This window comes from Tachyglossus aculeatus, chromosome X1, assembly GCF_015852505.1.
Source record: "Tachyglossus aculeatus isolate mTacAcu1 chromosome X1, mTacAcu1.pri, whole genome shotgun sequence".
NCBI lineage: Eukaryota > Metazoa > Chordata > Mammalia > Monotremata > Tachyglossidae > Tachyglossus > Tachyglossus aculeatus.
In genome coordinates, this window is record NC_052101.1 from 75673387 (window position 1) to 75701050 (window position 27664).

The 27664-nt window shown below is 45.0% G+C and overlaps 1 protein-coding gene and 1 non-coding gene across 4 annotated transcripts in view; one reads left to right on the forward strand and one right to left on the reverse strand.

Moving 5' to 3' along the window:
• Positions 1-27664, reverse strand: part of CCDC66 (coiled-coil domain containing 66) — a 58582-nt gene that overhangs the window by 18155 nt on the left and 12763 nt on the right. For all 3 annotated transcript variants that reach the window (XM_038772581.1, XM_038772580.1, XM_038772582.1), the window contains exons 8-10: positions 19109-19240; positions 18388-18620; positions 18083-18167 (exon numbers count right to left, since the gene is read on the reverse strand). In XM_038772581.1, the coding sequence (XP_038628509.1) occupies positions 18083-18167; positions 18388-18620; positions 19109-19240 (450 nt within the window). The remainder of the gene's footprint in view (positions 1-18082; positions 18168-18387; positions 18621-19108; positions 19241-27664) is intronic.
• LOC119920232 lies at positions 20044-20181 on the forward strand. Its single transcript, XR_005447990.1, has one exon. It is a non-coding gene; the product is annotated as a small nucleolar RNA SNORA7 (small nucleolar RNA).

Consider the following 27664-nt stretch of genomic DNA (forward strand, 5'->3'; position numbering starts at 1 on the left):
GGAATTGGGGAGCACATGTGTGATGTTTTCAATTTTATCAGCAAAGTCACTGGTAAAATTGTCAGGCACAAGATGGAAAAGTGGGGCATTTCAGGTTTCAAGGGGGTTGTCCTTGGGCAAGTCACTTAATAATATTGATTAACTTCTCTGTGCCCTAGCTTCCTCACCTGTAAAATGGGGATTAAATACCTGTTCTTCCTCCTCCTTAGACTTATGAGCCTCCTGTGGAACAGGGACTGTGTCCAATCTGGTATATTTGGTGGGGAGAATGGGAGTTGGTGAGGGAGTAGAATTTATGTTGCTAAGTGGAAGAAAGTACAGAGTTGCAGCAAGGGAGGGTGATTTTTAATGGGGAGAATTCGGCTCAGTGCCTGGATTCCCATGGACACTATTCTGCAACACAAGTGCAGGAGCAGGGGAAGCATACTGTGGAGGTAGTCCAGGGCTGGGATTTGATGGTATCACTAATGAGGGAGACAGACGACAAAAATTGCACATGTATAATAGGTAAAGGAGAGCTTAGTCACAAATGATAAAAACAGATGTAGGCAATTAAACAAATGCAATTAAAATAGAGTGGTGGCAAATCCAATTGCCTTACTGAGAAAGTTCTATACCTCTATGTGCTACAAAATTAGCAGACCTTAAACAAGGTGAAATGGAAGTTTTAAAAATGTAATTATTCAATAAGTCACATTCACATGCTTCACCAGAACTAATCTTGGCTTCTGATTAAATTTCTAGGCTTTCCCTTGTATTTAAATTTGGTAGTCAATTTCAATTTTTAGGGAAGCAATATGGTATAGTAGATAGAGCACGGGCCTGTGAGTCAGAAGGTCATGGGTTCCAATCCTGGCTCTGCCACTTGTCTGCTATGCGACCTTGGGCAAGTCACTTCACTGGGCCTCAGTTCCCACATCTGTAAAATGGGGATTTAGACTGTGAGCCCCACGTGGGACAGAGACTGTTTTCAACCCAATTTGCTTGTATTCACCCCAGTGCTTAGTACAGTGCCTGGCACATAGTAAGTTCTTAACAAATACCACAATAATAATAATAATAATTTTTCTTCATAAACTTTCCTTCTCCAACTAATCTCTTAATTACCTTTGCCACTACACTTCTAATCCTTTTCTCTACTAAATGCCTTAGAACCATATCTCCAGTATATTTTCTACCCTTTTCCTTCCTTCATTCATTCAAAGGTATTTATTGAGCGCTTACTGTGTGCAGAGCACTGTACTAAGCGCTTGGGAAGTACACGTTAGCAACATATAGAGATGGTCCCTACCCAACAACAGGCTCACAGTCTAAAAGGGGGAGACAGACAACAAAACAAAACATATTAACAAAATAAAATAAATAGAATAGTGAATATGTACAAGTAAAATAAATAGAGTAATAAATCTGTACAAACATATATACGGGTGCTGTGGGGAGGGGAAGGAGGTAGAGCAGGGGGGATGGGGAGGGGGAGAGGAAGGAGGGGGCTCAGTCTGGAAAGGCCTCCTGGAGGAGGTGAGCTCTCAGTAGGGCTTTGAAGGGAGGAAGAGAGCTAGCTTGGCGGATGTGCGGAGGGAGGACATTCCAGGCCAGGGGGAGGACGTGGGCCGGGGGTCGATGGCGGGACAGGCGAGAACGAGGTACAGTGAGGAGATTAGCGGCAGAGGAGTGGAGGGTGCGGGGTGGGCTGTAGAAGGAAAGAAGGGAGGTGAGGTAGGAGGGGGCGAGGTGATGGAGAACCCTGAAGCCGAGAGTGAGCAGTTTTTGCCTGATGCGTAGGTCGACTGGTAGCCACTGGAGATTTTTGATGAGGGAAGTAACATGCCCAGAGTGTTTCTGCACAAAGATGATCCAGGCAGCGGCGTGAAGTGTAGACTGAAGTGGGGAGAGACAGGAGGACGGGAGATCAGAGAGGAGGCTGATACAGTAATCCAGTCAGGATAGGATGAGAGATTGAACTGGCAGGGTAGCAGTTTGGATGGAGAGGAAGGGTGGACCTTGGCAATGTTGCGGAGGTGAGACCAGCAGGTTTTGGTGATGGATTGGATGTGAGGGGTAAACTAGAGAGCAGAGTCAAGGATGACACCGAGGTTGCGGGCTTGTGAGACGGGAAGGATGGTAGTGCCGTCAACAGTGATGGGAAAGTCAGGGAGAGGGCAGGGTTTGGGAGGGAAGATAAGGAGTTCAGTCTTGGACATATTGAGTTTTAGATGGCAGGCAGATATCCAGATGGAGATGTCCTGAAGGCAGGAGGAGACACGAGCCTGAAGGGAGGGAGAGAGAGCAGGGGCAGAGATGTAGATTTGGGTGTCATCAGCGTAGAGATGATAGTTGAAGCCGTGGGAGCGAATTAGTTCACCAAGGGAGTGAGTGTAGATAGAGAACAGAAGGGGACTGAGAACTGACCCTTGAGGAACCCCTACAGTAAGGGGATGGGAGGGGGAGGAGAAGCCCATAAAGGAGACTGAGCATGAACGGCCGGAGAGATGAGGAGAACCAGGAGAGGACAGAGTCTGTGAAGCCGAGGTTGGATAGCATGTTGAGGAGAAGTGGGTGGTCCACAGTGTTGAAGGCAGCTGAGAGGTCGATGAGGATTAGGATAGAGTAGGAGCCGTTGGATTTGGCAAGCAGGAGGTCATTGGTGGCCTTTGAGAGGGCAGTTTCAGTGGAATGTAGGAGATGGAAGCCAGATTGGAAGGGGTCGAGGAGAGAGTTGGCGTTGAGGAATTCGAGGCAGTGGGTGTAGATGACTCATTCAAGAAGTTTGGAAAGGAATGGTAGGAGGGATATGGGGCGATAACTAGAAGCGGAGGTGGGGTCAAGAGAAGGTTTTTTTAAGATGGGGGAGACGTGGGCATGCTTGAAGGCAGAGGGGAAGGAACCAGTGGAGAGTGAGCGGTTGAAGATGGAGGTTAAGGAGGGGAGGAGGGACGGAGCGAGAGATTTCATAAGATGAGAGGGAATGGGGTCAGGAGCACAAGTGGCCAGAGTAGCACTTGAGAGGAGGGAAGAGATCTCATCTGAGGATACTGCTGGGAAGGATGGGAGAGTAGCGGAGAGGGTTGAGAGCCGGGGGGTTGGAGAAGGGGGAGGAGTGACTTTGGGGAGCTCAGACCTGATGGAGTTAATTTTACTAATGAAGTAGGGGGCCAGATTGTTGGGGGTGAGGGAAGGAGGAAGGGGAGGAACAGGGGGCCTGAGAAGGGAGTTAAATGTACAGAAGAGCTGATGGGGATGATGGGCATGGGTGTCAATAAGGGAGGAGAAATAGTTTTTTCTGGCAGAGGAGAGGACAGAGTTAAGGCAGGAAAGGATAAACTTGAAGTGAACAAGGTTGGCTTGGTGTTTAGACTTTCGCCAGCAGCATTCAGCAGCTTGAGCATAAGAGCAAAGAAGGCAGACAGTGGCAGTGATCCAGAGCTGTGGGCTAGTGGTACGAGAGTGGCGAAGGGAAAGGGGAGCGAGCAAGTTGAGATGAGTAGAGAGGGTAGAGTTGAGAGCATCTGATCACCTACTCAATCTGATCATCAAGATTGGGTAGAGAGCACAGGGACAGGGAGGCAAGATGGGGTGTGAGGCGCTCAGAAAGATGGATGGGGTTGAGAGAGCGGAGGTCTCTGTGAGGTAGTAATATAGATTTACAGGGGCGAAGAGTGTGAGTGAGGAGGCAGGTGAGAAGGTTATGATCAGAGAGAGGGATTTCAGAGTTGGTGAGGGTGGAGATAGTGCATTGGTAGGAGATGATGAGGTTGAGGGTGTGACCAAGTTGGTGAGTGAGCAAGGTGGGGTGGAGCAGTAGGTTGGCAGCGTCAAGGAGAGATAGAAGGCGGGCAGCAGAGGAGTCACCAGGGATATCCATGTGGATGTTGAAGTCTCCGAGGATCAGAGTGGGTATGGAAAAGGAGAGAAGGAAGGTGAGGAAGGGGTCAAAATCGTTAAAGAAGTAAAGAAGTTGGAGGTGGGGCAGGGGGGTGGTAGATGACAACTACAAGAATCTGGAGGGGGTGGTAGAGGTGAATAATGTGGGCTTCAAAGGAAGGGAAGGAAAGGGAAGGGGGAGGAGGGATAGTGTGAAAGTGACACTGGGGGGCGAGAAGGAAACCAACACCTCCTCCTTTTCCGGTGAGTCTGGGGGAGTGGGAGAAGAAGAGGCCTCCACTGGAGAGAGCAGCAGAAGAGACCGTGTCATCTGGAGACAGCCATGTTTCAGTAAGTGCAAGGAGGAGTAGAGAGCTGGAAAGGAATAGGTACAGGATGAAAGGGAGCTTATCTATTATGGAGTGGGGGTTCCAAGGGCCACACTTGGTGGCAGCTGTGGAGGGAGGGGAGGGAGAGGGAAGGGTGCGAGGGGTGGGGAGGGTTTGGATTGGGATGAGTTGGCGGGGGCCTGGGCGGGGAGAGTGGGAAGAGGGGTGGCGATGAGAAAGGAGAACTGGGATGGGGTGGGGGTGGGGAGGAGGTGAGGGAGGGGGCTGGGAGGGAGGAGTTGAGGGTTGGCAGTGGTACAGAGGGATCCTGGGTAGGGGGTGAGGGGGGCAGTGGTGATGGGGGAAAGGGAGGGAAAGAGCTGGGTGGGAGAGGGGAAGGGGAAGGTGAGGAATGGGAATGGCAGTTGGGAGCAGGGGAATTCCCAAATCCTAGATACCCTTCTTCTTTCCTCCTACAGCATCTACCAGTCCAAAGGAGCCCTTGAAAGTCTAATAAGGTCCCATCATAAGTCACTCCCCCAGCTTCTCCAACCCCCTGGCTCTCAACACTCTCTGCTACTCTCCCATCCTTCTCAGCAGTATCCTCAAAGGAGCTCTCCTCCTTCCTTTCAAGTGCTACTCCGGCCACCTGTGCTTCTGACCCCATTCCCTCTCATCTCATGAAATCTCTCGCTGCATCCCTTCTCCTGTCCTTAACTTCCATCTTCAACCGCTCACTCTCCCCTGGTTCCTTCCTCTCTGCCTTCAAACATGCCCATGTCTCTCCCATCCTAAAAAAACCCTCTCTTGACCACACCTCACCTTCTAGTTATCACCCCATCTCCCTCCTACCATTCCTTTCCAAACTCCTTGAACGAGTGGTCTACACGCGCTGCCTCAAATTCCTCAACACCAACTCTCTCCTCGACCCCCTCCAGTCTGGCTTCCATCCCCTACATTCCATGGAAACTGCCCTCTCAAACGTCACCAATGACCTCCTGCTTGCCAAATCCAACGGCTCATACTCTATCCTAATCCTCCTTGACCTCTCAGCTGCCTTCGACACTGTGGACCACCCCCTTCTCAACATGCTATCCAACCTTCGCTTCACAGACTCCGTCTTCTCCTGGTTCTCCTCATCTCTCCGGTCATTCATTTTCAGTCTCTTTTGCAGGCTCCTCCTCCCCCTCCCATCCCCTTACTGTGGGGGTTCCTCAAGGTTCAGTTCTTGGTCCCCTTCTGTTCTCGATCTACACTCCCTCCCTTGGTGACCTCATTCGCTCCCATGGCTTCAACTATCATCTCTACGCTGATGACACCCATATCTACATCTCTGCCCCTGCTCTCTCCCCCTCCCTCCAGGCTCGCATCTCCTCCTGCCTTCAGGACATCTCCATTTGGATGTCTGCCCGCCACCTAAAACTCAACATGTCCAAGACTGAACTCCTTGTCTTCCCTCCCAAACCCTGCCCTCTCCCTGACTTTCCCATCACTGTTGACGGCACTACCATCCTTCCCGTCTCACAAGCCCACAACCGTGGTGTCATCCTCGACTCCGCTCTCTCGTTCACCCCTCACATCCAAGCGGTCACCAAAACCTGCCGGTCTCAGCTCCACAACATTGCCAAGATCTGCCCTTTCCTCTCCATCCAAACCGCTACCCTGCTCGTTCAAGCTCTCATCCTATCCCGTCTGGACTACTGTATCAGCCTCCTCTCTGATCTCCCATCCTCTTGTCTCTCCCCACTTCAATCCATACTTCACGCCGCTGTCCGGATTGTCCTTGTCCAGAAACACTCTGGGCATGTTACTCCCCTCCTCAAAAATCTCCAGTGGCTACCAATCAATCTGCGCATCAGGCAGAAACTCCTCACCCTGGGCTTCAAGGCTCTCCATCACCTCGCCCCCTCCTACCTCACCTCCCTTCTCTCCTTCTACAGCCCAGCCCGCACCCTCCGCTCCTCTGCTGCTAATCTCCTCACCGTGCCTCTTTCTCGCCTGTCCCGCTGTTGACCCCCAGCCCACGTCATCCCCCTGGCCTGGAATGCCCTCCCTCTGCCCATCTGCCAAGCTAGCTCTCTTCCTCCCTTCAAGGCCCTACTGAGAGCTCACCTCCTCCAGGAGGCCATCCCAGACTGAGCCCCCTCCTTCCTCTCCCCCTCCTCCCCTTCTCCATCCTTCCCACCTTACCGCCTTCCCTTCCCCACAGCACCTGTATATATGTTTGTATGTATTTATTACTCTATTTATTTTACTTGTACATATCTGTTCTATTTATTTTATTTTGTTAATATGTTTTGTTTTGTTCTCTGTCTCCCCCTTCTATCAATCAATCGTATTTATTGAGCGCTTACTGTGTGCAGAGCACTGACTGTGAGCCCACTGCTGGGTAGGAACCATCTCTATATGTTGCCAACTTGTACTTCCCAAGCGCTTAGTACAGTGCTCTGCACACAGTAAGCGCTCAATAAATATGATTGATTGATTGATCGATTGATTGATTCATATCCAGGAAGAAATGTCAATCAATGGTATTACAGTGGTTACTGTGTGCAGAGCACTGTACAATGTGACTGGGAAGGTACAACAGAGTTGGTAGACATGTTCCCTGCCCACAGGGAGCTTACAATCTAGAGGGGGAGACAGACATTAATATAAATAAATTATGGATCTGTACATAAGTGCTGTGGGGCAAATACCAAGTGCCCAAAGAGTACAGATCCAATTACACAGATGATGCAGAAGGGAGCTGAGGAAAAGAGGGCTTAAATTAGGGAAGACCTCTTGGAGGAGATGTGACCTTAATAGGGCTTTAAAAGGAGAGTGGTGGTCTGGCATGTATGGAGAGGGAGGGAGTTCCAGGCCAGAGGGAGGCATGGGAAAGGGGTAATCAATGAGATGGATGAGACTGAGGCTCAGTGAGCACAATGGTATTAGAGGAATGAAGTGTGCAGGCTGTAGTAGGAAGTCAGTGAGGTAAGGTGGGATAAGTGCTTGGATCACCATAGTGGCAGTTTGGATGAAGAGGAAAGGGCAGATTTTAGCGATGCTGTGAAAGTAGAACAGAAAAGATTTGGTAACATTGAATATGTGGGTTGTATGACAAAGATAGATATGTCTATGGAGCTGAGGGTGGGATGCATAGGGAGAGGGAGTAGGAGAAACGAGTGTTTAGTCAGGGAAGGCCTCTTGGAGAAGATGTGATTTTAACAAGACTTTGAAGGTGGGGAGAGTGGTCGTCTGTTGTATATGAAGGGGGAGAGGGAGTTTCAAGCCAGAGGGAGGATGTGAGAAAGAGGTTGGCGGCAAGAGAGACGAGATTGAGGTACACTGCATAGGTTGGTGTTAAAAGGAGTGAAGTGTGTGGGCTGTATTGTAGTAGGAAATCAGTGAGGTAAGGTAGGATGGGGAAGAGTTGATTCAGTGCTTTAAAGCCGATGGTAAGGAGTTCGTTTGATATGGAGGTGGATGGGCAATCACTGGAGGTTCTTGAGGAGTGGGGAGATATGGACTGAACATTTTTATTTTGAAAAATGTAAAAATGAAAAATGATCTGGGCAGCAGAATGAAGTAAGAACTGGAGTGGGGGAGAGATGGGAGGCTGGGAGGTCAGCGAGGAGGCTGATGCAGTAGTCAAGGCCAGATAGGAGAAGTGCTTGGATGAGCATTGCAGCAGTTTGGATGGGGAGTAGAGTGGATTTTAGAGATGTGAGGGTAGATCTGATATGATTTGTTGTGAAATGAATATATGGATTGAATGAGAGAGATGAGTCGAGGATAACCCCAAGGTTATGTATGGGTTTATGTGACAGGGAGGACAATGGTGTTGTTTACAGTGGTGGGGAAGGACAGGATTTGGATGGGAAGATAAGGAATCCTGTTTTGGACATATTAAGTTTCAGGTGTTGGTGGGACATCCAGACAGAGGTGTCCTGAGGGCGGGAGGAAATTGTTCAAGGAGTTTGAAATATGGTAAAAATAAAGGTTTCTTACCATAACCTGATTTTTCCAAAGATATGCAGACACACCAGGGAATCACTTCGGAAGTCCAGTGTCTCATACCAGCTGGATTGATCTGTGAAAAGGTTGAGGGATTGCCTCACGGGGTAGTTGACGGTCCTACTAGAACAAGGACAAGCTCTGCCTCTTTCAAGATGCTGGGTGAAGCCTTCATCCTCCAAGCCCCACCCTCAGGGAGAGAGAAGGCATGCAGGTATGATCATCTGGAATGTCTACACACTTTGGGAGAACTCAGTTTACGACAAGTAATCCTTGTTTCTCCTGAGTGTGGGACACACAGATGATGACTGGTAGGTTTCCAGCTGGTCTCATTAAGGCAGTGGGATTGAAGCTACTGAAACAGGAGCTGCAGGATGGATACACCATAATAGGGCTCTTGCCTAGAAGTCATAGCCAAACAATAGTGGGGGACAAAAGCGAGTGAAGTAAACTCGGGCTACCCTGCAAACTTCTATTGGGACAGTGCTTAGAGCCACTACGGTGGCAGCCCATCCACTGATGGAGTGGACTGAGATGACCCTGGGAAAGTGAGTCCTGTCTCTTTGTAACAGAAGCAAATGAACTGGACAAGTCATTTTGCAAATGTCTTCTTCAAGATGGCCCGTCCTCTGAAGATGGAGAACAAAGAGCTATTTACCCACCCTGATGATCTGGAGGGATCCAGATAGTGAAAGACCATTCTGCAACATCTAGTTGTGAAAAGCAGTCTCTCTAGAGACATAGGATGATCTGAGGGTAATATGAACTAGCTCAGATTTTGAGAGATTGGGTGGTTATTCATATGTCGAGTCATTTCCTCAGACAATGCACTGTATTATATCAAGATAGACTCAAGTTGTCAGAAGAACATCCTCAAATAGCATTCTATTGAAACACAGTGAGAACACATGCATTATTTTATCCTTGAAGAATCTGTTACAGTAGAGCTTCTTCAGGTGGAGATGACCCACAAGCAGAAACTTCCTAGTTGAGAAATTTTATACCACAATTCTGTGGGGGCTCAAACAGAGGTTTGGTCAGGTGGATGCAAACGGTGTTAAAGTCTCAAGAGATAATAGGATTAAGCACGAACCGACCCTTAGTAACTGTATCGACAATGGAAAGCTCCCCACTGGGCTATCACTGAAGGAAACATGAAACACAGTGTTGGTCTCCAATGCACACTGATGAATCAATCAATCAATCAATTGTATTTATTGAGCACTTACTGTGTGCAGAGCACTGTACTAAGCGCTTGGGAAGTACAAGTTGGCAACACATAGAGACAGTCCCTACCCAACAGTGGGCTCACAGTCTAGAAGGGGGAGACAGAGAACAAAACCAAACATATTAACAAAATAAAATAAATAGAATAGATATGTACAAGTAAAATAAATAAATATAGTAAATATGTACAAACATATATACATATATACAGGTGCTGTGGGGAAGGGAAGGAGGTAAGATGGGTAGGATGGAGAGGGGGTGAGGGGGAGAGGAAGGAGGGGGCTCAGTCTAGGAAGGCCTCCTGGAGGAGCTACGTTCTCAGTAGGGCCTTGAAGGGAGGAAGTGAGCTAGCTTGGCAGATGTTGGGAGGGAGGGCATTCCAGGCCAAGGGGATGACGTGGGCCGGGGGTCAGCGGCGGGACAGGCGAGAACGAGGCATGGTGAGGAGATTAGCGGCAGAGGAGCGGAGGGTGCGGGGTGGGCTGTAGAAGGAGAGAAGGGAGGTGAGGTAGGAGGGGGCGAGGTGATGGAGAGCCTTGAAGCCGAGGGTGAGGAGTTTCTGCCTGGTGCGCAGATTGGTAGCCACTGGAGATTTTTGAGGAGGGGAGTAACATGCCCAGAGCATTTCTGGACAAAGACTATCTGGACAAAGACGAAGATGAAGATGGCCTGAGTGAAAAGAATGTCAGCTGTGGGGATTGATATTCTACAAACACCACTAAATAGATGATGGCATCTACTTTGGCGAATAAGCAATGCTGGTAGCTGATTTCCTGGCTGCCAACAAAATCCTGGACACATGGTCACGTATGCCCGTTCTGCCCGTCTCTACCTGCCCAGGAGTCAGGTTGCTAGCAAGAGCATCCATGGATCCAGATTTCATATTTTCTCCCATTTTGGATGAGATATGTGTCATGCCCCAGAGAGCTCAAGCTATACAAGAAGAGCTTGACAATTGTAGGTAGCCACTCTTGCCTGCTCCAAAGGGTGGCCAGTAGGATCGTTCTTGGAAATTCCATGTGCTAGGATTGCATTTTTTCTTCTGTTGTATTTCCCAAGCACTTGGTACACTGCTCTGCCTACAACAGGGGCAGATGATGGCGATGACAGTCCCTTAGCTTGGATAGGTTTTGGACATTAGGGGAAATAAACCCCTCAAATTCAGAATCAGAGTGCTTCTGCAGTTTACTGGAGCAGAATATGGCTATCTTGTGGATCTTTGGAGAGGCAAACAGGTTGGCTTTGTGTTCCCAATAGTCAAATAGTTCGAGTGCAATCTGAAGGTTGAGGAACCGTTCTTGGGGATCCCGGGTCTGCAGTTTATCAGAGTATTTTCGTTTCCTGGTAGGTAAATGGTGGAAAGTCAAGCCCTGTCTTCCACTTCCAGTTCCACACACATGTAGATTCTAAGCCAAGGACTCTGAAGGGAGTGCTCTCTTTCTTGTTTAGGTAGAACATTGTCAGGATCCATATGGCATCTTTGTTCTAGACTGATGAGTGAAAAGACCGGAGAATCTTCAGCACTGCTTATTTCTGGTACATTTATGTGCTGTTTTGCTTTAAGATGGGGTTGGGAGGACACTATGTTCCTTGAACTTTCAGATCCCTCAAGTGGGTTCCCCAACCATTCAGAGTGGCTTCTGCTGTCAGGAGGGGAGAGGGTTGTAGGGGAGGAAAGAGGGTAGAACATCCAAGCATGGAGAATATCAGCATCCTGCTTCCCAAAAGCAATATTATTGCCCAGGTATTCAGAGTGGCATCCATGAAGTCTAGCACTTGAAAGGAGATCAGCCTTGACACTGGAAGATTTAACTTGCAACCCAAAGGTTGCCATCACTTAGATAAGAAAGACATATGCAGCCTGCGTCTTCTGAGGCAAGCCATTGGGGCCTCCAGGCAATTTCCAAACACTCTTGGGGTAGAAGTGAGCCCAAAAAGGGAACCAAACTTAACATGATTAATACTGATCTGAGATGGAGAATTCTGCAGTATTTGGAGCAGATTAGGTTGTGGAAGTAAGCATCCTCCAAATTGAGGGCTCAAAGCCTATCTCCTGGAGTAACGAGGAGGAAATTTTTTGTCAGACACCAGGTCAAACTTTCCTTTCACTTGCACAAATTCAGTTTCCTGGGGTGTAGAATTATCCATGGGCCAACAGATTTTGAGAGGGGTAAGAGGGTGATACAGGAATAGGACCCCTCTCCCATCTCTAAGAGATCAGCTTGGATTTTTCATACTTTTTTTTCATGTTTCTGAGTGTAGCTAATGGGGGCCCTGTTCAGGGTGAAGTGAGTTCCTGTGAACTTCAAACCGTATCCAGGAGAGAGCTACTCTGGGCACAGGAGTTGTGGAAAATGTCTGGCCATCAATGACAAAGAAGTGCCCACAGACAATCCTTCTACCTTCCATTAAATGTCCTCAATGGGAAGAAGAGGATCTAGTTATTCATGCCAAATCCCCCCAAAAAGATGCTGAATGTCCAACTGGCTCCTCTAAGTGTACTTGCCCCTAAGAGATGGTTTAGTGCTCATCTGAATTTTTTGGTAGACTTTGGCTATGCTGACAAACCCTACCAAAGGTGAGGCATCAGTCAGAAACCTCCTTCTAAGATCCACGAGAAAGGATCTAATTTGATAGCCTCTCCAAAACTGCTTTGACCTGAAAATTAACTTGTGTAATGTCAGGCAAATTAATTATCCTCAGCCAGGCAGAGCACCAAGAGCCAATGGCATGAGCCATACCTTTGACTGCCCCTGGCTTAATCCTCAAGGGATATCATGCATAGTTTGAATGATCTTTTCCAGTGAGAGGAATAAATGGTCTCTTATGGCATCTAGCATCTATTGCTGGTATTCTAATACATGCAGCTTTGACAAAAGAATTTAGAGTGTGAAACATTTTCAAGCTCCCATATCAATACATTTGGAGGTGGGAGCTAACTGAACTCTCATAATGATTGGATAACTAGACTAAAAATGAATTTCTCAAATATGGGGTTGAGTTTTCTCCCAGTGCAAAGGGTACAATCTGTCCACCACCCGTGATGATGGGTTGCAGGGTGTCGGATTCTTGGAGATGCACGTGGCTTTTTTCCTGAAGGTCGGAGGGCAGGGAACTGCTGTGCGTGTTCTGGTCATGGGCAGGCCCCAGGAGTTGGAGGGCAGAAATCACTCTTCTGACCTTCAGGAAGTGACTTTAAAGACTTCTGTCTGCTTCCTCTTCAGGACTGAATCAACAAAGTTCTAACATGGGCAGCATCTCCCCAACTCGACAGTCCAGCTCAGAAAAATCCCTCCCACTTCTAGGTAAGAGGTTTGAACTTGAGGGATGAAGGAAACAAATAGCACATTTCTAGAGGTATACTTGGTGGCAATGAAGCCAGAAGTATAAACTGACAAGTATGCAATGGCATGGATTTTGTTTGTCTTCTTATGAAATCCAACGTATGTTGGACAAGTCATTTCATAGCACTGGCTAAAGGCAGGATGATGTGGGTCCCTTTGGCAGAGCAGCAGGAGGTCCAACCTAACTAGTAAACTGATGAGAGGTAACCTAACAAGCTGGGATAGGCTATGCCGAGGTGAAAACAGAGCAAGAGAGGGCAGGGAGAGGAGGAGGAAGTCCTGTCCGGGGAACTGGGAACCCTCCCAAAGTATTATAGTGGCAAGGAGAAAAAGGGGAAAGCCTGACCCCAGAAAGTAGGGCACAGAAGCCTAATAATAATAACAATGATAACGGTATTTGTTAAGCAATCACAGTGTGTCAAACACTATACTAACTCCTAGGGTAGATACAAGATAATCAGGTCCTACATGGGGCTCACAGTCCAAGTAGGAGGGAGAACTGCTATTGAATCCCCATTTCGCAGATGAGGGAGTTGAGGCACAGAGGAGTTAAGTGACTTGCCCAAGATCACACAGCAGGTATGTGGTGGAGCCAGGATTAGAACCCAGATCCTCTGACTCCCAGGCCTGTGTTCTTTTCATTAGGCCATGATTCTTCTCCTAAGGCTGTGGATGCAGCATGTAGCATATAGGAGCAAAAACTAACAGCCCATAGGGGCTACAGGGGCCTTTTGGACAATCTTTTTTATTTTTGAGAAAGGTTCCAATCCTCTAATATGACAGAAGAGGGAGAGGACTCCCCCTGATGCCATTAGAGATGAGGAGAGGGAGTGAAGGAGAGTGATTGAGCCCTAGGAAGTTTTCCCAGCCAATCCTGCAGATGTATGGGGAATGGTAATTCTATTAGTCATATGTGTAGGTAGGGAGGAAGGCATAATAACTTCCACCATTTTAGGCCAGGATTAGTTTAGCTGAGGTGAGAATCTGAGGTTTTCATAGGAAGACAATAGGAAGAAAACTGGAGGTAAGCAGGGCTATCTTGTGTAGGATCATGGGAGGAGATGCGATGGATATTCTAATGGTGAATCTGTCTGCTACCCAGGGAAAAAATCCTTCAAGTTTTATAAAGACAGTTTCAGAGGATATCTGAGCTCATTTATCAAAATGCTCATCTGGCTTATCCCTTACCCATTTTTGGAGAAACAGATTTTTCCTCCTCCTGATCCCACACTAAATCTGTAAAGAAAGAAGTTAACTAAAATCTGAGAAATTTCAATTCTGCTTCATTAGATGAGAAAGTCATGTTAGGTTCCCTGTGAAATCAGGACACCTAATTAACACTTCCAGAAAAAGCTGTCCAGTTAGATGAGTAACTGAAAACAAGCACTAAACCCTGAAAGGGATCAGTTTATACGCAAATGGTATAAATGAGATTTCTCTCTAGCTTGACAGGGCCTAATAACAACCTGGGTAGGGTATGAGATAACTAAATACGACTCCAGTGGAAAACTCACTTGGATTAAGAAAGAAGCTCCCAATTATTGCTCAAATCTCCTAACCATGGGTTCGATACTTTCCTATTTCCCCTTTCCTAACCAGCATAGTCTCTCTCTCTCTCTAGCTATATTACTCCTTGGGCTCTGTCCCAGCCAACCAAGCCTACTTAATATTCTCTACAAGACCCATTCCGTTTCATGTCACATTACATTCTTGACCTACTCTTTTGCCAAATCAAGTCCCTTTCTCCTCCAAAATGCTACTTGGAATTCCAGCTCTCTCAGACTAGCTGGCTGACGGTGTCTAGAGTCTCCAGCTGACAGGGACAGTGGATCCTTGGTCCTGAAACTGCAGGAAGGAGTCGATTTGCACAGTATCACTCACACTGTCTTGTGCCTGCCAATCATATTCCTGTTGGGATGTAGTGCAATGAGCAATTACGTGGATGGGAGTCCAGCACATAGTGTCGATGCTGTGCCACCGGATCATACCCCAACAGGCGGCTGCTTGCCAGTCACTGTTGTCTTTGCAGTCCATGGAAGCCGGCTGTTTTCCAGGGTTCTTCATTCAGAAACCTTCATTACTGATTGCATCGCTCCAAGAGCCACTCCCTTACTGGTAGAACCGGGATTAGAACCCAGGTTTCTCAACTTCCACAGCAGGGCACATTACAACCACAGGAAACCCCCTAGAGCTTGTATCCATTACACAGCTGTGTACATTACATATTTATATGATGTTTGAAGCTTCTGTGAAAGGGTTATTTATGTTTGTGAATTTGGTGTGTCCTATCTTGGGCCATGTCACCTTTTTCCTTTGTAATTTTGTAGTCTTCCAGCTGGGCATAAAAGGTACTCTCTCAAGTGCTTAGTACAGTGCTCTGCACACAGTAATCACTCAATAAATATGACTGAAAGAATCAATAGATGGTTTAGACTCACAAAGTAAGAGGTGTGACTTGATCCAAGTCAACCAGAGAACAGGGATTCTCTCTGGGAAAGGAAGCCATACTGAAGTACCATGGTTCAGCTGGAGTTAGAATAAAAGCTCATACAGTACAAAATCAGAAATCAGCTGTCCTTGGACCTCTATCCAGTAGTGTGGCTACCAATCAATCTGCGTATCAGGCAGAAACTCCTCACCCTGGGCTTCAAGGCTCTCCATCACCTCGCCCCCCCCCACCTCACCTCCCTTCTCTCCTTCTACAGCCCACCCCGCACCCTCTGCTCCTCTGCCACTAATCTCCTCACCGTACCTCGTTCTCGCCTGTCCCGCCATCGACCCCCGGCCCACGTCATCCCCCTGGCCTGGAATGCCCTCCCTCTGTCCATCCGCCAAGCTAGCTCTCTTCCTCCCTTCAAGGCCCTACTGAGAGCTCACCTCCTCCAGGAGGCGTTCCCAGACTGAGCCCCTTCCTTCCTCTCCCCATCGTCCCCCTCTCCATCCCCCCCATCTTACCTCCTTCTCTTCCCCACAGCACCTGTATATATGTATATATGTTTGTACATATTTATTACTCTATTTATTTTACTTGTACATATCTATTCTATTTATTTTATTTTGTTAGTATGTTTGGTTTTGTTCTCTGTCTCCCCCTTTTAGACTGTGAGCCCACTGTTGGGTAGGGACTGTCTCTATATGTTGCCAACTTGTACTTCCCAAGCGCTTAGTACAGTGCTCTGCACACAGTAAGTGCTCAATATGATTGATTGATTGTGTGCACTGCATAAAGTAAGTGCTCAACAAATGTAATTAATACATAAAAGAATTCTTGGGACCAGAAGTTCAGAATGAAATCTGAACACACTATAATCAATCAATGGTATTTGAGTGCTTACTGTGTGCAGAGCACTGTACTAAGCACTCAGGAAAGAACAATACAACAGAGTTGGGAGACACAATTCTTGCCCACAAGGAGCTAGCAATCTACTAGCACCCCAACAGAATATTTTGTAGACCTCATACAAGATCAAACTCTTTTCCTGTTGGTACTACAGTTAAAACTTCATTAGTATGGATTAGACAGGGAGTAATTCAATTTGAATTAGTAAAAAGTCTAGATTGTAGAAGTCCTTTTAAAAATGCAGTTTTATTACACTAGTGCGAGGGTCTATCCCTCCATGCAGATTGGTCTCATCTTCCCGATGTCTTTCTTGGTCTGTCACTTTTAAAGACTACTTTTATGAATCTGTAGGGCAGCTGGTTTGATAGGAAATGCTCTTACCTCTCTAAGCCCTCTGCTACATATTCCCTTGTTACATTAATAATAATAGTAATAATGATGGTATTTGTTAAGCGCTTACTATGTGCCAAGCACTGTTCTAAGCGCTGGAGGAGATACAAGGTAATCAGGTTGTCCCATCTGGGGCTCACAGTCTTAATCCCCATTTTACAGATGAGGTAACTGAAGCACAGAGAAGTTAAGTGACTTGCCCAAAGTTACACAGCTGACAAGCGGTGGAGCCAGGATTAGAACTCACTACCCCTGACTCCCAAGTCCGTGCTCTTTCCACTAAGCCACGCTGTAGGTCTATTATACTCCTCGGTGGGCTGGGTTTAGAAGTTGGGGGAATGTTTGGCCATCAATACCAAGGAAGTTATCTCACAGCCCTCCCATTCAACAGGACGTCTCAGGTATGGGGAAGGGAGAGGAGGAGGGGAAAGGGATCTGGTGTGTGTGAGCTGATGGCTTATACAGGATTGGCATGAAGAAGATGAAGCCTTGTCTCCATAGCTTTTTGGGTATGGAGGGCAGCAACTGAGTTGGCCTGTGCTTCCTCTTGGAATCAGAAAAGGACCAGAAGTGGAACCAAAATGTTGGCTCCGCCTCTGGCACCCAGCTGGCAGGAGAAGGAAGACATAGCCATTTTTCTTATCCCCCTGGGGTTTTAGGGCCACAGGTGAGAGGAACCCCTTGCTCCCAGCCCTGAGGCCCTTTGAGAGCAAGCCATCTACTGACAGTCCAGAGCCTTCTTGGTGCCTCCAACTGCCTTTAGGCAAGCAGTAGGGGGAACTCCTACTCTTTATTACTGCTTGAAGAGACAGCAAGGGCACTGAGCTGGGAAGCACACCAGCAGAACTCCACAACCCTTTCTTCATCCCCAGAGGATCCCCCAACTACCTGGGTGGAATTGACGGGGGTGAGGCACGCAGTTGGCTCACCCTCATAGGGCTCTGGAGCCCAGTTTAGGCGAAGATACACCACCGCAGCAACAGTGACTATCTTGACGCTCCTCACCTTTCACCCTCTCTCCCCCTTGGTCTCCTCTTTCCCTCCTTTGTCCCTTTATTCTCTTCCCTTTCCTTCCCTCTCCAACTCTATCTCCCATCTTTAACTTCTTCCCCATCATTTAGCTCTCTTTTCACCTCCTACAGGTTTGTTAGCTGTAGCTCCTCAAAATCTAAAGTTGAAACCCTTGGTGTACAGCATATTCCAGTTTGGGGCCTTATATATTTTATGTATCCACTCTGTAGATGACTGCATTTAAGCAAACAAGATTGCTCTGAGAAATTAAAGTATTAAAGTAATTATAATCAATATAATTAAATCATAATCATTCAGTTTGACACCTGAATTTGCAGCAAGAAAAGTAGTTCTTGAATTTTTAAAGAGATGGGTGGAACATTATGCCATAAAACAACTGCAGATTTTAGTTAACATGAATCACAGAACATACAATTCTTATATGAGCTCTCACCTCTCAAAAAGTCAGAAAATCTGAAAAGGACTTTGTAGCATTACAATTTTTTCATGTAACTTTAACTGTATTTTCTCTAGACATATATTAGATCACCTAATACTAATACTGAGGAATGCTGTAGTACCTGATGTTCTAGCTGTTTTTGACGCCTTCTCTCTCTTTCCTCAATTTGAGCAGGATCCAGGAGAGCAGTCATGGAACGAAGGAAACTAGGTAGATAAATGTCATTATTTCAAATGTTATAATATTATCCTCTGTGCCCTCTGTTATATTTTACCAAATAAATCTACTAAGCTTTAGTTTTTCAAATAAATAATCCAATCAATGGAAAATATAGGATCATAAATATCAAATTATTTTAAAATTCCATCCTCAATTCTACATAAATTATCACAACCTTGCAGATTTTTTTTTAAAAAAATTACTCACCTGGTTTTCTGACCATGTCCCAAAGCAGTATTCCTAACACTTGTTTCTAAAGGTATGATCTGGCTTTCGGCTACAGGTGGACAAGGGGTGTTGAAATGAGTCATCTCTTTACTGTCAGGAGAGACACATAAATATTCTGGGTCCTTGTGTGTTGCACAGGATAGCTGAGATTGCGAAGTGGCAGCGTTCCTCAAGGAATCAAAATGCATTGCCCATTTGTCATGTTCTTCACCCTAATGACAAGGGATGCAAAAAAGGGAATGTTGTCACAAAATTCATCCCCTTTTATATTTGTTGAAACTAGATGAATTTTATGTATATATATAATTTGTAAATTAATTTTTATCCATTTCGAAAATCAGTTCTATAAATGTAGTCTTTAATTTGAAAAAAAAAAGTTTTTGGCTCATGTTTTATCTAACTCTGGTCACTTAAATAATTCAACCTAAACCCGAAAAAGTGATTAAAAATAATTCAAGAAACACAGATCGAAGATGACTGACCATTACACGGGTGCATTTTTCTCCTCAGTGCTAAGTACTGGTCTAGATAACAATTAGTGAAACGGAAATGTGCTTTTCTAAAGGAATCCAGAGTCACTATATAAATTGCTGGATTAAAGGTAAAGAAAATAGTTTTAAAATACGAGGTTTAATTTGGGATCTCCTGGACAATGAAATTATTCTAAATAAAACAAATACCAAATCCTCAATCACCCAACCTTGGAAAATATATTTTTTTCCTCAATTTTTCGCAGCTTGGTCTCTTCCTTTTGTTTGTTCAGTTCTTCAATCCACTTTTTTTGTTGTTCTTGCTTTACAACACTAAATGGGTACTCCAATGGTGCAGCCTCCTAAAACAAAGGAAAATTTATTACAGCCCAAGTTAGCAGAAACTCCTACCTTCAATTTCTCTGATTTTGGGGATGTGTGACCATTATCAGAGAAGCAGCGTGGCTCAGTGGAAAGAGCCTGGGCTTTGGAGTCAGAGGTCAGGGGTTCAAATCCCGGCTCCGCCAACTGTCAGCTGTATGACTTTGGGCAAGTCACTTAACTTCTCTGTGCCTCAGTTCCCTCATCTGTAAAATGGGGATTAAGACTGTGAGTCCCACGTGGGATAATGTGATCGCCTTGTATCCCCCCCAGCGCTTAGAGCAGTGCTTTGCACATAATAAGCGCTTAACAAATACCATTATTATTATTATTATGTTTTTTTATATAGCAAAACACTGAAGTTATTGTTTTCACCTTACAACAAAATCTGGACTGACTACATTAAGAATGTGAAACACCATCAATGAAGCAGTCAATAGAGAATTCTAAAATCTCCTAAATTCTCACTAGGTAAATTTTTTTCTTACATTAAATACAACTTTTAGGTCATGGTATGACAGATTATGATTTCCTTCTCTAATTTTTCTTCTTCGTCTGTTAAAAGGTACATGAGGTTATTTACTTACAACAAATATCCTTTTCCTATATGGATTACAGTGTATGCTTGTCTTTTTATGAAAAACTATCCATTTTAATAATCTCAAGGACCAGTGGGTCTATTCGAGGCACTACTAGAAGTTTCAACATTAGAAAATGTTCTTATTGAAGCAGCGTTAATCATCAAAATGGTACTAATTAAAAGAAAAGCAAACTCCTTAAAGGTCCCCTCTCAGGATCGCACCTGGAGAGTTTCCAGTACTGTACCAGACATGACTACAGGAGGGAGAGTCAAGCAGAGGCATACCCATTCCATTCCTAGCTTGGCCAGTGGCTAGTGAGTGGAAGGCAATCTGCTACAAGTCAAAACTCACCTATGCTGGACAGCAGCAGCATGGGAGAGAGTCGAGGGCAGAGACTCATTTACTGTGCGCGGAAGGAGGCAATGGCAAACCACTTCCATATTTTTACCAAGAAAACTCTATGGATGCAGCAGAAGCAGCATGGCTCAGTGGAAAGAGCACGGGCTTTGGAGTCAGAGGTCATGGGTTCAAATCCCAGCTCTGCCAACTGTCAGCTGTGTGACTTTGGGCAAGTCACTTCATTTCTCTGGGCCTCAGTTACCTCATCTGTAAAATGGGGATTAAGACTGTGAGCCCCCAGTGGGACAACCTGATCACCTTGTAACCTCCCCAGCGATTAGAACAGTGCTTTGCACATAGTAAGCGCTTAATAGATGCCATCATTATTATTATGGATACGCTACCAGAGCGATTGCAGAGAGACGTGGGGCGTTCTGGGAGAGATATGTCTATGGCGTCGCTATGGGTCGGACACGACTTGACAGCATAAGACAACAGCAACGAAAGGTCATTTAAAAGGTGATTTTTTTAATGGTATTTGCTAAGTGCATGCTATGTGCCAGGCACTGTACTAAGTTCTGGGGTAGGTACAAGCTAATCAAATTGGACAGAGTCCATATCCCATACAGGGCTCACAGTCTTAATCCCCATTTCAGAGATGAGGAAACTGAGGCACAGAGAAGTTAAGTGACACAGCAGACAAGGTCACACAGCAGACAAGTGGCTGAACTGGAATTAGAACTCTGGTCCTTCTGACCTCCAGGCCCATGATCTTTCCACTAGGCCACACTGCTTCCTAAAATAAATCATGACTTTAGGTGATATCTATAGGTAAACTGCCAAAGGATATATAATCAAGAGGCACATATATATTGCTGTATTTAGGCCTGAAGCTGAAGCTACTGGCACTGGAAATTTACCAATGAGTGCATGTGGTAGAACAGATGCAGGACTAAAAATCTGTTCCACATTGTGTGCAAGTAAAGACTGCCCCTTGTTTTGTTGCCTTGGCTGTTCCACTGAGAATACCTGGCACTGTATTTGTTTCTCCCACTGTACTGTGATATTATCAATTATTTGTTTGGATTAATATCTGCTTCCCCCTCTAGACTATAAGCTCGTTGGGGGCAGGGTATGTGTCTACCAACTCTGTTGTACTGTAACCCTCCCAAGCGCTTAGTACCCTGCTATACCTACAGTAAGCACTCAAATATCATGCGACTATATCCTGCTATCATCCATTCTCACATGCCCCTTTCACTGAAGATATAATCTGAAGATTACTTCAGTGCTGGTGGACTGTGTTCAGGGACCTCACTGTTTGGGATTGTGTCTTGCCACTTAATATTAAGTATGGCATATAAGTGGCATTGATTGAAGTACCTTCCTAAGTTGAATGTAGCACCTGTACCAAGTCTAAAAATCTCACAGCCTTCTGAAAGGTTGAACACTATGATTTCTCTACAGTTTTTCAACTGAGTCAGAATTTTAATGCTACATTGGCATTACTTTGCCAGTTTCCAAAAGGACATAGGAGCCTTCTTGATTCAGTTTTCCATCATTTTGTCTATTTTTGTATTATTGAATGGTATTTTGCCTAACTCGCAGAATTCAGTGACGACACTGTGCCTCTGTACCACTGCCAGATATCCTTGGCTTTAATAGGATTTACCAGATGCATACATTTAATTAACCTGAAGAAGACCAGGGTTAAGTTATCAGTCCATAGAATGTTGCTGATTCTGAAAAATGGCTCAATTATCTGTAGGTGTCACGTGTGTGCTTCCAAGGCAGGCATCAGCATATATGAGCTCAAAGACTTTGGATGATGCTTTGAGTTTCTCAGAGTTGGACTACTCTGACACCAGCTTTCGGATTCTTTGTTGTATCCCTGAGCTACATGCAATGGTTCGACAAAAGTGCACCCAATACACAACTCTACTTACTCCACGATACGGTTATACATCTCCTCCGAGTGCCTGCATAACGGCCTCCCTCTACAAGAGGGTCCTGTGACAACTCTGGGTGCCTGCCTCCTCTGGACACCTCCCCCTCTCAGTGCCCCCCCAACACACACCCACACACATTGCTTCAGCAGCTCTTTCGGCCTGCAGCATCCTCCTCTATCACACCACTATGCTAGCTCCCTGGGATTCCACACCAGTTACCTTTTGCTTCACTGAAGAACCTCCAAACCAGCCTGCCCTGAACCACTCTTGCTCTATGTTTTGGTAGATACTCCATCAGATCTGGGAGCTTTGCCATTCCTCATGACTTTTCCCACAGTAGTGAGTTCATTAAAGTTGGAGTATAACCCATGTTTTCATATATTACCAGATAACCTATTCTTTGTAAAGCCTCATCTTCGACAGTAGAATGAATGAGATGAATGTGGAGCCATCTATATTTTTCAGTGGTGCTGCCCAGGAATGCAGACCTTCATTTGATTTTGGTCTGAATCTCTTCAGTCTCAATGTCCCATCACTTGTGCACGGTAGCTACTTGGAATGTTCTTTTGGGATAGGCTTCACAAAGCATTTTTGCTACAACTTCGAGGAACTGCAGAATGCCAATACTCCACTGCTTTACTGTCAATAGCTCTGGGGTCTAGGATCATTCTCATCAAATTAGTCCTGGTGTGCTGGCAGTGCCCTGACTTAAAGGCTGCCTGGTAGAAAGCGTCTTGGAGAGACACTCATTGGTTGACAGTACTGGTGGCAATTTCTTGCTGATAGAGTTGCTTTGATGCTGTGGCTGTTTCTTGCATGTGTCTTTATTTGCCAGGAATGTGACATAGATTTTCTTGGATTATTTGGGTGCCACTTTATGATAAATTGGTTATATCACTGTACAAGTCTGGAACACATCTGGTGATAATCAGTTTGGCTCACAGAACATCGAGTAACAGTGATGACATGAACATCTTTCAGTTCTTGCTGTTTAAGATATTTGCCCCTTCCTCTCCATTCAAACTGCCACCACACTGGTCCAACCACATGTCACATCCTGTCTTGACTATTGCACCAACCTCATCGCTGACCTCCCTGCCTTCACTCTGTTGCCCAGATCAGTTTTCTAACACCCATCACCCTGCACACATCTCCTCATTCCTCAAAAACCTCCAATGATTGCCCATCCACCTCTGCATCAAGCTGAAACTCCTCATCATCCCCTTTAAGACACTCGTTGGCTCTCTCCCCCATTCTTATCCTTGGTTCTCTCCCACTCCAACCCAGTCTGCACACTTCACTCCTTTAATATCAACCAACTTACTGTGCCTCCCTCTCTTCTCTCTCTCGTCATTGGCCCCTTGCTCACACTTTCCCTCCTGTCTGGAACTCCCTCCTCCTTTCACATTCAGCAGACCGCTACTCTCCCATCTTTAAAGCCTTACTAAAATCACATTTTAGCTGCTTTAGAGAAGCAGCATGGCTTAGTGGAAAGAGCCCGGGCTTGGGAGTCAGAGGTCATGGGTTCTAATCCCGGCTCCACCACTTATCAGCTGTGTGACTTTGGGCAAGTCACTTAACTTATCTGTGCCTCAGTTCCCTCATCTGTAAAATGGAGATGAAGACTGTGAGCCCCATGTGGGACAACCTGATTACCTTGTATCTCCCCCAGCGCTTAGAACAGTGCTTGGCACATAGTAAGCGCCTAACAAATACAAAAATTATTATTATTATTATCTCTTCCAAGAATCCTTCCCAGAATAATCTCTCATCTTTCCACATTATTTCCCTCCCTATGCCCTTGTGTCCATAATTCCTAAGCTGTTATATACTCGCTCCACCTTGCACTCCTCCAGCACTTATGTTGTAGTAATAATAGTAGTAACAATATTTAGAGAAGCAGCGTGGCTCAATGGAAAGATCATGGGCTTGGGAGTCAGAGGTCATGGGTTCTAATCCCAGCTCCACCACTTGTCAGCTGTGTGACTTTGGGCAAGTCGCTTAACTTATCTGTGCCTCAGCTACCTCATCTGTAAAAATGGGGATTAAGGCTGTGAGCCCCACGTGGGACAACCTAATTACCTTGCATCCTCTCCAGTGCTTAGAACAGTGTTTGGCACACAGTAAGCGCTTAAGAAATATCATTATTATTACTAAACCCTTATTGTGTGCAGAGCACTGTACTAAGCGCTGGGAAAGAATAATCAAGAGGGAATTAGACATGGTCCCATTTGGTGGGGGAGCTCATAATCTAAAAATAAAAGAGCGGGGAGGGCACTGGTGACAGATGCATAAAGAGAGGTGAAACAAAGCACTATAGCAACATAAAGACAAAAACAAAGCTCAATGGGGAACTGTGACTAGTGCAGATTTCCGGCTCCTAGCAGCTCAGCTCCCCTGTTACTTCCCTATCTATAATGTACTTTAATATCTTTCCTCCCACTAGACTGTATGCCGCTTGAGGGCTGAGATAGTGTCTACTTACTCTCTTGTAATGGCCAAGTGCCTAGTATAGTTCTCTGCACCAAGTAAGCACTCAGTAAATATCACTGATTGATGTTTATAAAGTTTATAAAGGTGTCACTGCTTAGATCTTAGGAGCATCAGACATCTCTTTCTTTTATTCAATAAGACAAATACTATGTTGATGCTATGTTGGGAAAAGGAAATGCTAATGTTTAGCTTTCCAATCTCATGTGGTTCAATAATGTATATCATATGTAAAAAGCTGTTCAATCATATTTATTGAGCACTTACTGTGTACAGAGCACTGTACTAAGCACTTGAAGAATAGCATCAACAATGACTTCTCAGACTATCTTGACAAAACATTTGTCCCTGAAAATGCTGTTCTAGGGAAATGAAACAAAAATGGAGGAATGAAAAATGTGTATGTGTTTGTGTAAGTACACAACATCCCCCCTCCACACAAACATGGTATTCCTCCCAACACAGTATTTCTCTTTTAGAATAAAAGAAAGATGTTTCACGCTCCTAAGAGCCAAGCAGTAACACCTTAATTGACTACATCATTCAATGGTATTTATACACACACACACACACACACACACACACACACACGATTCTGAGCTCCTCGAAGACAATTTTCTAGTAACTTTATGTCCATTCAAATAGTGTGTGTGTGTGTGTGTGTGTGTGTGTGTGTGTGTGTACACAGAATTAGGGGACCTTGATTTTGTACATTTCAAAGATTTTGCTCCATATTTTTACTAAGACCGACTTCTAGACTGTGAGCCCACTGCTGGGTAGGGACTGTCTGTATATGTTGCCAACTTGTACTTCCCAAGCGCTTAGTACAGTGCTCTGCACACAGTAAGCACTCAATAAATATGATTGATTGATTGATTCTAGTTTTATTCTTGTCCAGTTCTCTACTTCCAACACTGCTCCTATCAGTGGATTCTCAATGACACCACTAAAGCTGTCTTCTCTGCCCAACACTTCAACCAGAAGAAATGCCATTTCAAGGTCAGACCAATGGTTCAACCAACCCAAGATTCTGCCTCTGATACTAGCAATAATATGTTTGTAGAAACTGTATGAGGTTGCCCTACTTGACATCTACCCTCATGGTAGTGATCAGTCACTGGTATTTATTGGACAGTTACTATGTGCAGAGTACCGTACTTAATGCTTGGTATATTACAATAGAGTAAGTAAATAAGATTCCTGCCCTGAAGGAGCCTACAATATCTAGCAAGGGACAGGCATTAAAATGAATTACAGGTTGGGGGACGTAACGGAGTATAAAGATATGTATATAAGTGCTATGGGAGGTGGTGTGAATATACAAGTGCTTAGGGAGTATGGACTGAAGTGAATAGGTGATGGGGCCACCTAATTTTTCCTCATCCATGAATGTTTCCAAACTCTTCTTGAGCCTAATAGCATTTTCAGCTTGCATTATTTTCTAAGTAACAAACTGCATTTGCTTGCTACTTGCTGGGTGACTATATTCTTCCTTCTACTTGTTTTCAACCCATCATCTTCAGGTTTCAATAGGGAACCCCTGTCCTTGTGTTGTGGGAATTGGTGAACAATAATTTTGTGTTTGCCTTATCCCAAATAATTTTGAAGACTTCAATCGTGCCCCCTCTCATCCTTAATCTTTCCAGTCGCAAGAGTCTTAATCATTTCTCTCTCTCCTCATAAAGAAGCACTGATATCCATTGGACCATCACAGTGGCTCTTCTCTGGTTCCAGTTTGACCTTCCAAATGTAGTACTAGTAATAATACTATTACTGTAGTAATTTCTGGACATTCATATGATAGTTTAATATGAGGCACTTACGCCTGTTGCTTTGAATCCATTTTGGAGGGCCCTGGAACCATTTGCAACATGTAATAATTGTTGTATTTTCTAAGCACTTACTAAGCCAAGCACTGTGTTGGGAACTGGGGTAGATACAAGGTAATCAGTTTCCACAAGGGGCTCACACTCTAAGTAGAAGGACAACAGTTACTGAATCTCTATTTTGCAGACGAGAGGGTTGAGGCACAGAGAAGCAAAGTGACTTGTCCAAGGTCACATGGCAGATAAGTGGCACAGCTGAGATTAGAACCTCTGGCCCTGCTCTTTCCATTAGGCCATGAAGCTTCTGTGATCACCATTTTTCAATTAAAAAAAAATATTCATTGATATTTGATCAGGAATTTGACAGGGACCATACCCAAGTTGATTATCTTGTATCTCATCTAGCACTTCAGCACATAGTAAGTACTTATTAACATAATTATAATTATGTTATTGATGCTGAATACTTAGTTTCATAAGGAAAACCCAGTAAACATTTGTATTTTAAATAAATCTCAAGTAATGCAAAATGCTCAAACATCAAATGAGAATAATCTCATTTGCTTTTGACCAAGCCAGCCAGTCTAAAAGGAAAGAAAAAATATCACTTAAAATTAACCAAACTCTTTTAATTGCATGGAGCCATGGAGGCCCTAGAGGGAATTCTTTCTTATCCCCAATACAAATGCTGGGTGGCTGGCTACTGGTAAATCAGAAGAATGAAAACTAGCGGGCTTTTCAAACTGTTCTCTTGAGCTTTTGAGTACAACTTCTTTAGAGTCTCCCACTGAAGATTTAAAAACTGATTTTCCTCAGCAACAGTGTTAAATTCAGCTGGAAGGGTCATCTGTTGGTACAGACGGCTTTTGTTAAAAAAAAGTACAAAACGAACCACAACAAAGCTGTTTAATATTAACTGAAACCACACACACCTTAAGAAACAACACTGAACTAATTCATACTTAGTTCATACTTAGTCTGTTCAAAAAAATTAAAAATGTCCGGGAAGTCCAGAGACCTTACCAATCAAACCTTAGTTCTTGGGATTTGTATCAACGTTTAGGAAATACTGAACATTACACAGTACCAGAAAAGTGCATTTTTTTTTTTAAAAAAAAGCAAAGAAACAGTGTCACTTAGAGGCAGCACAATTCATGGCTATTATGCAGTGGCTGGTGTTCTCAGGCCACTCTGGTACTTTCAGAAGGATCCATACTAAG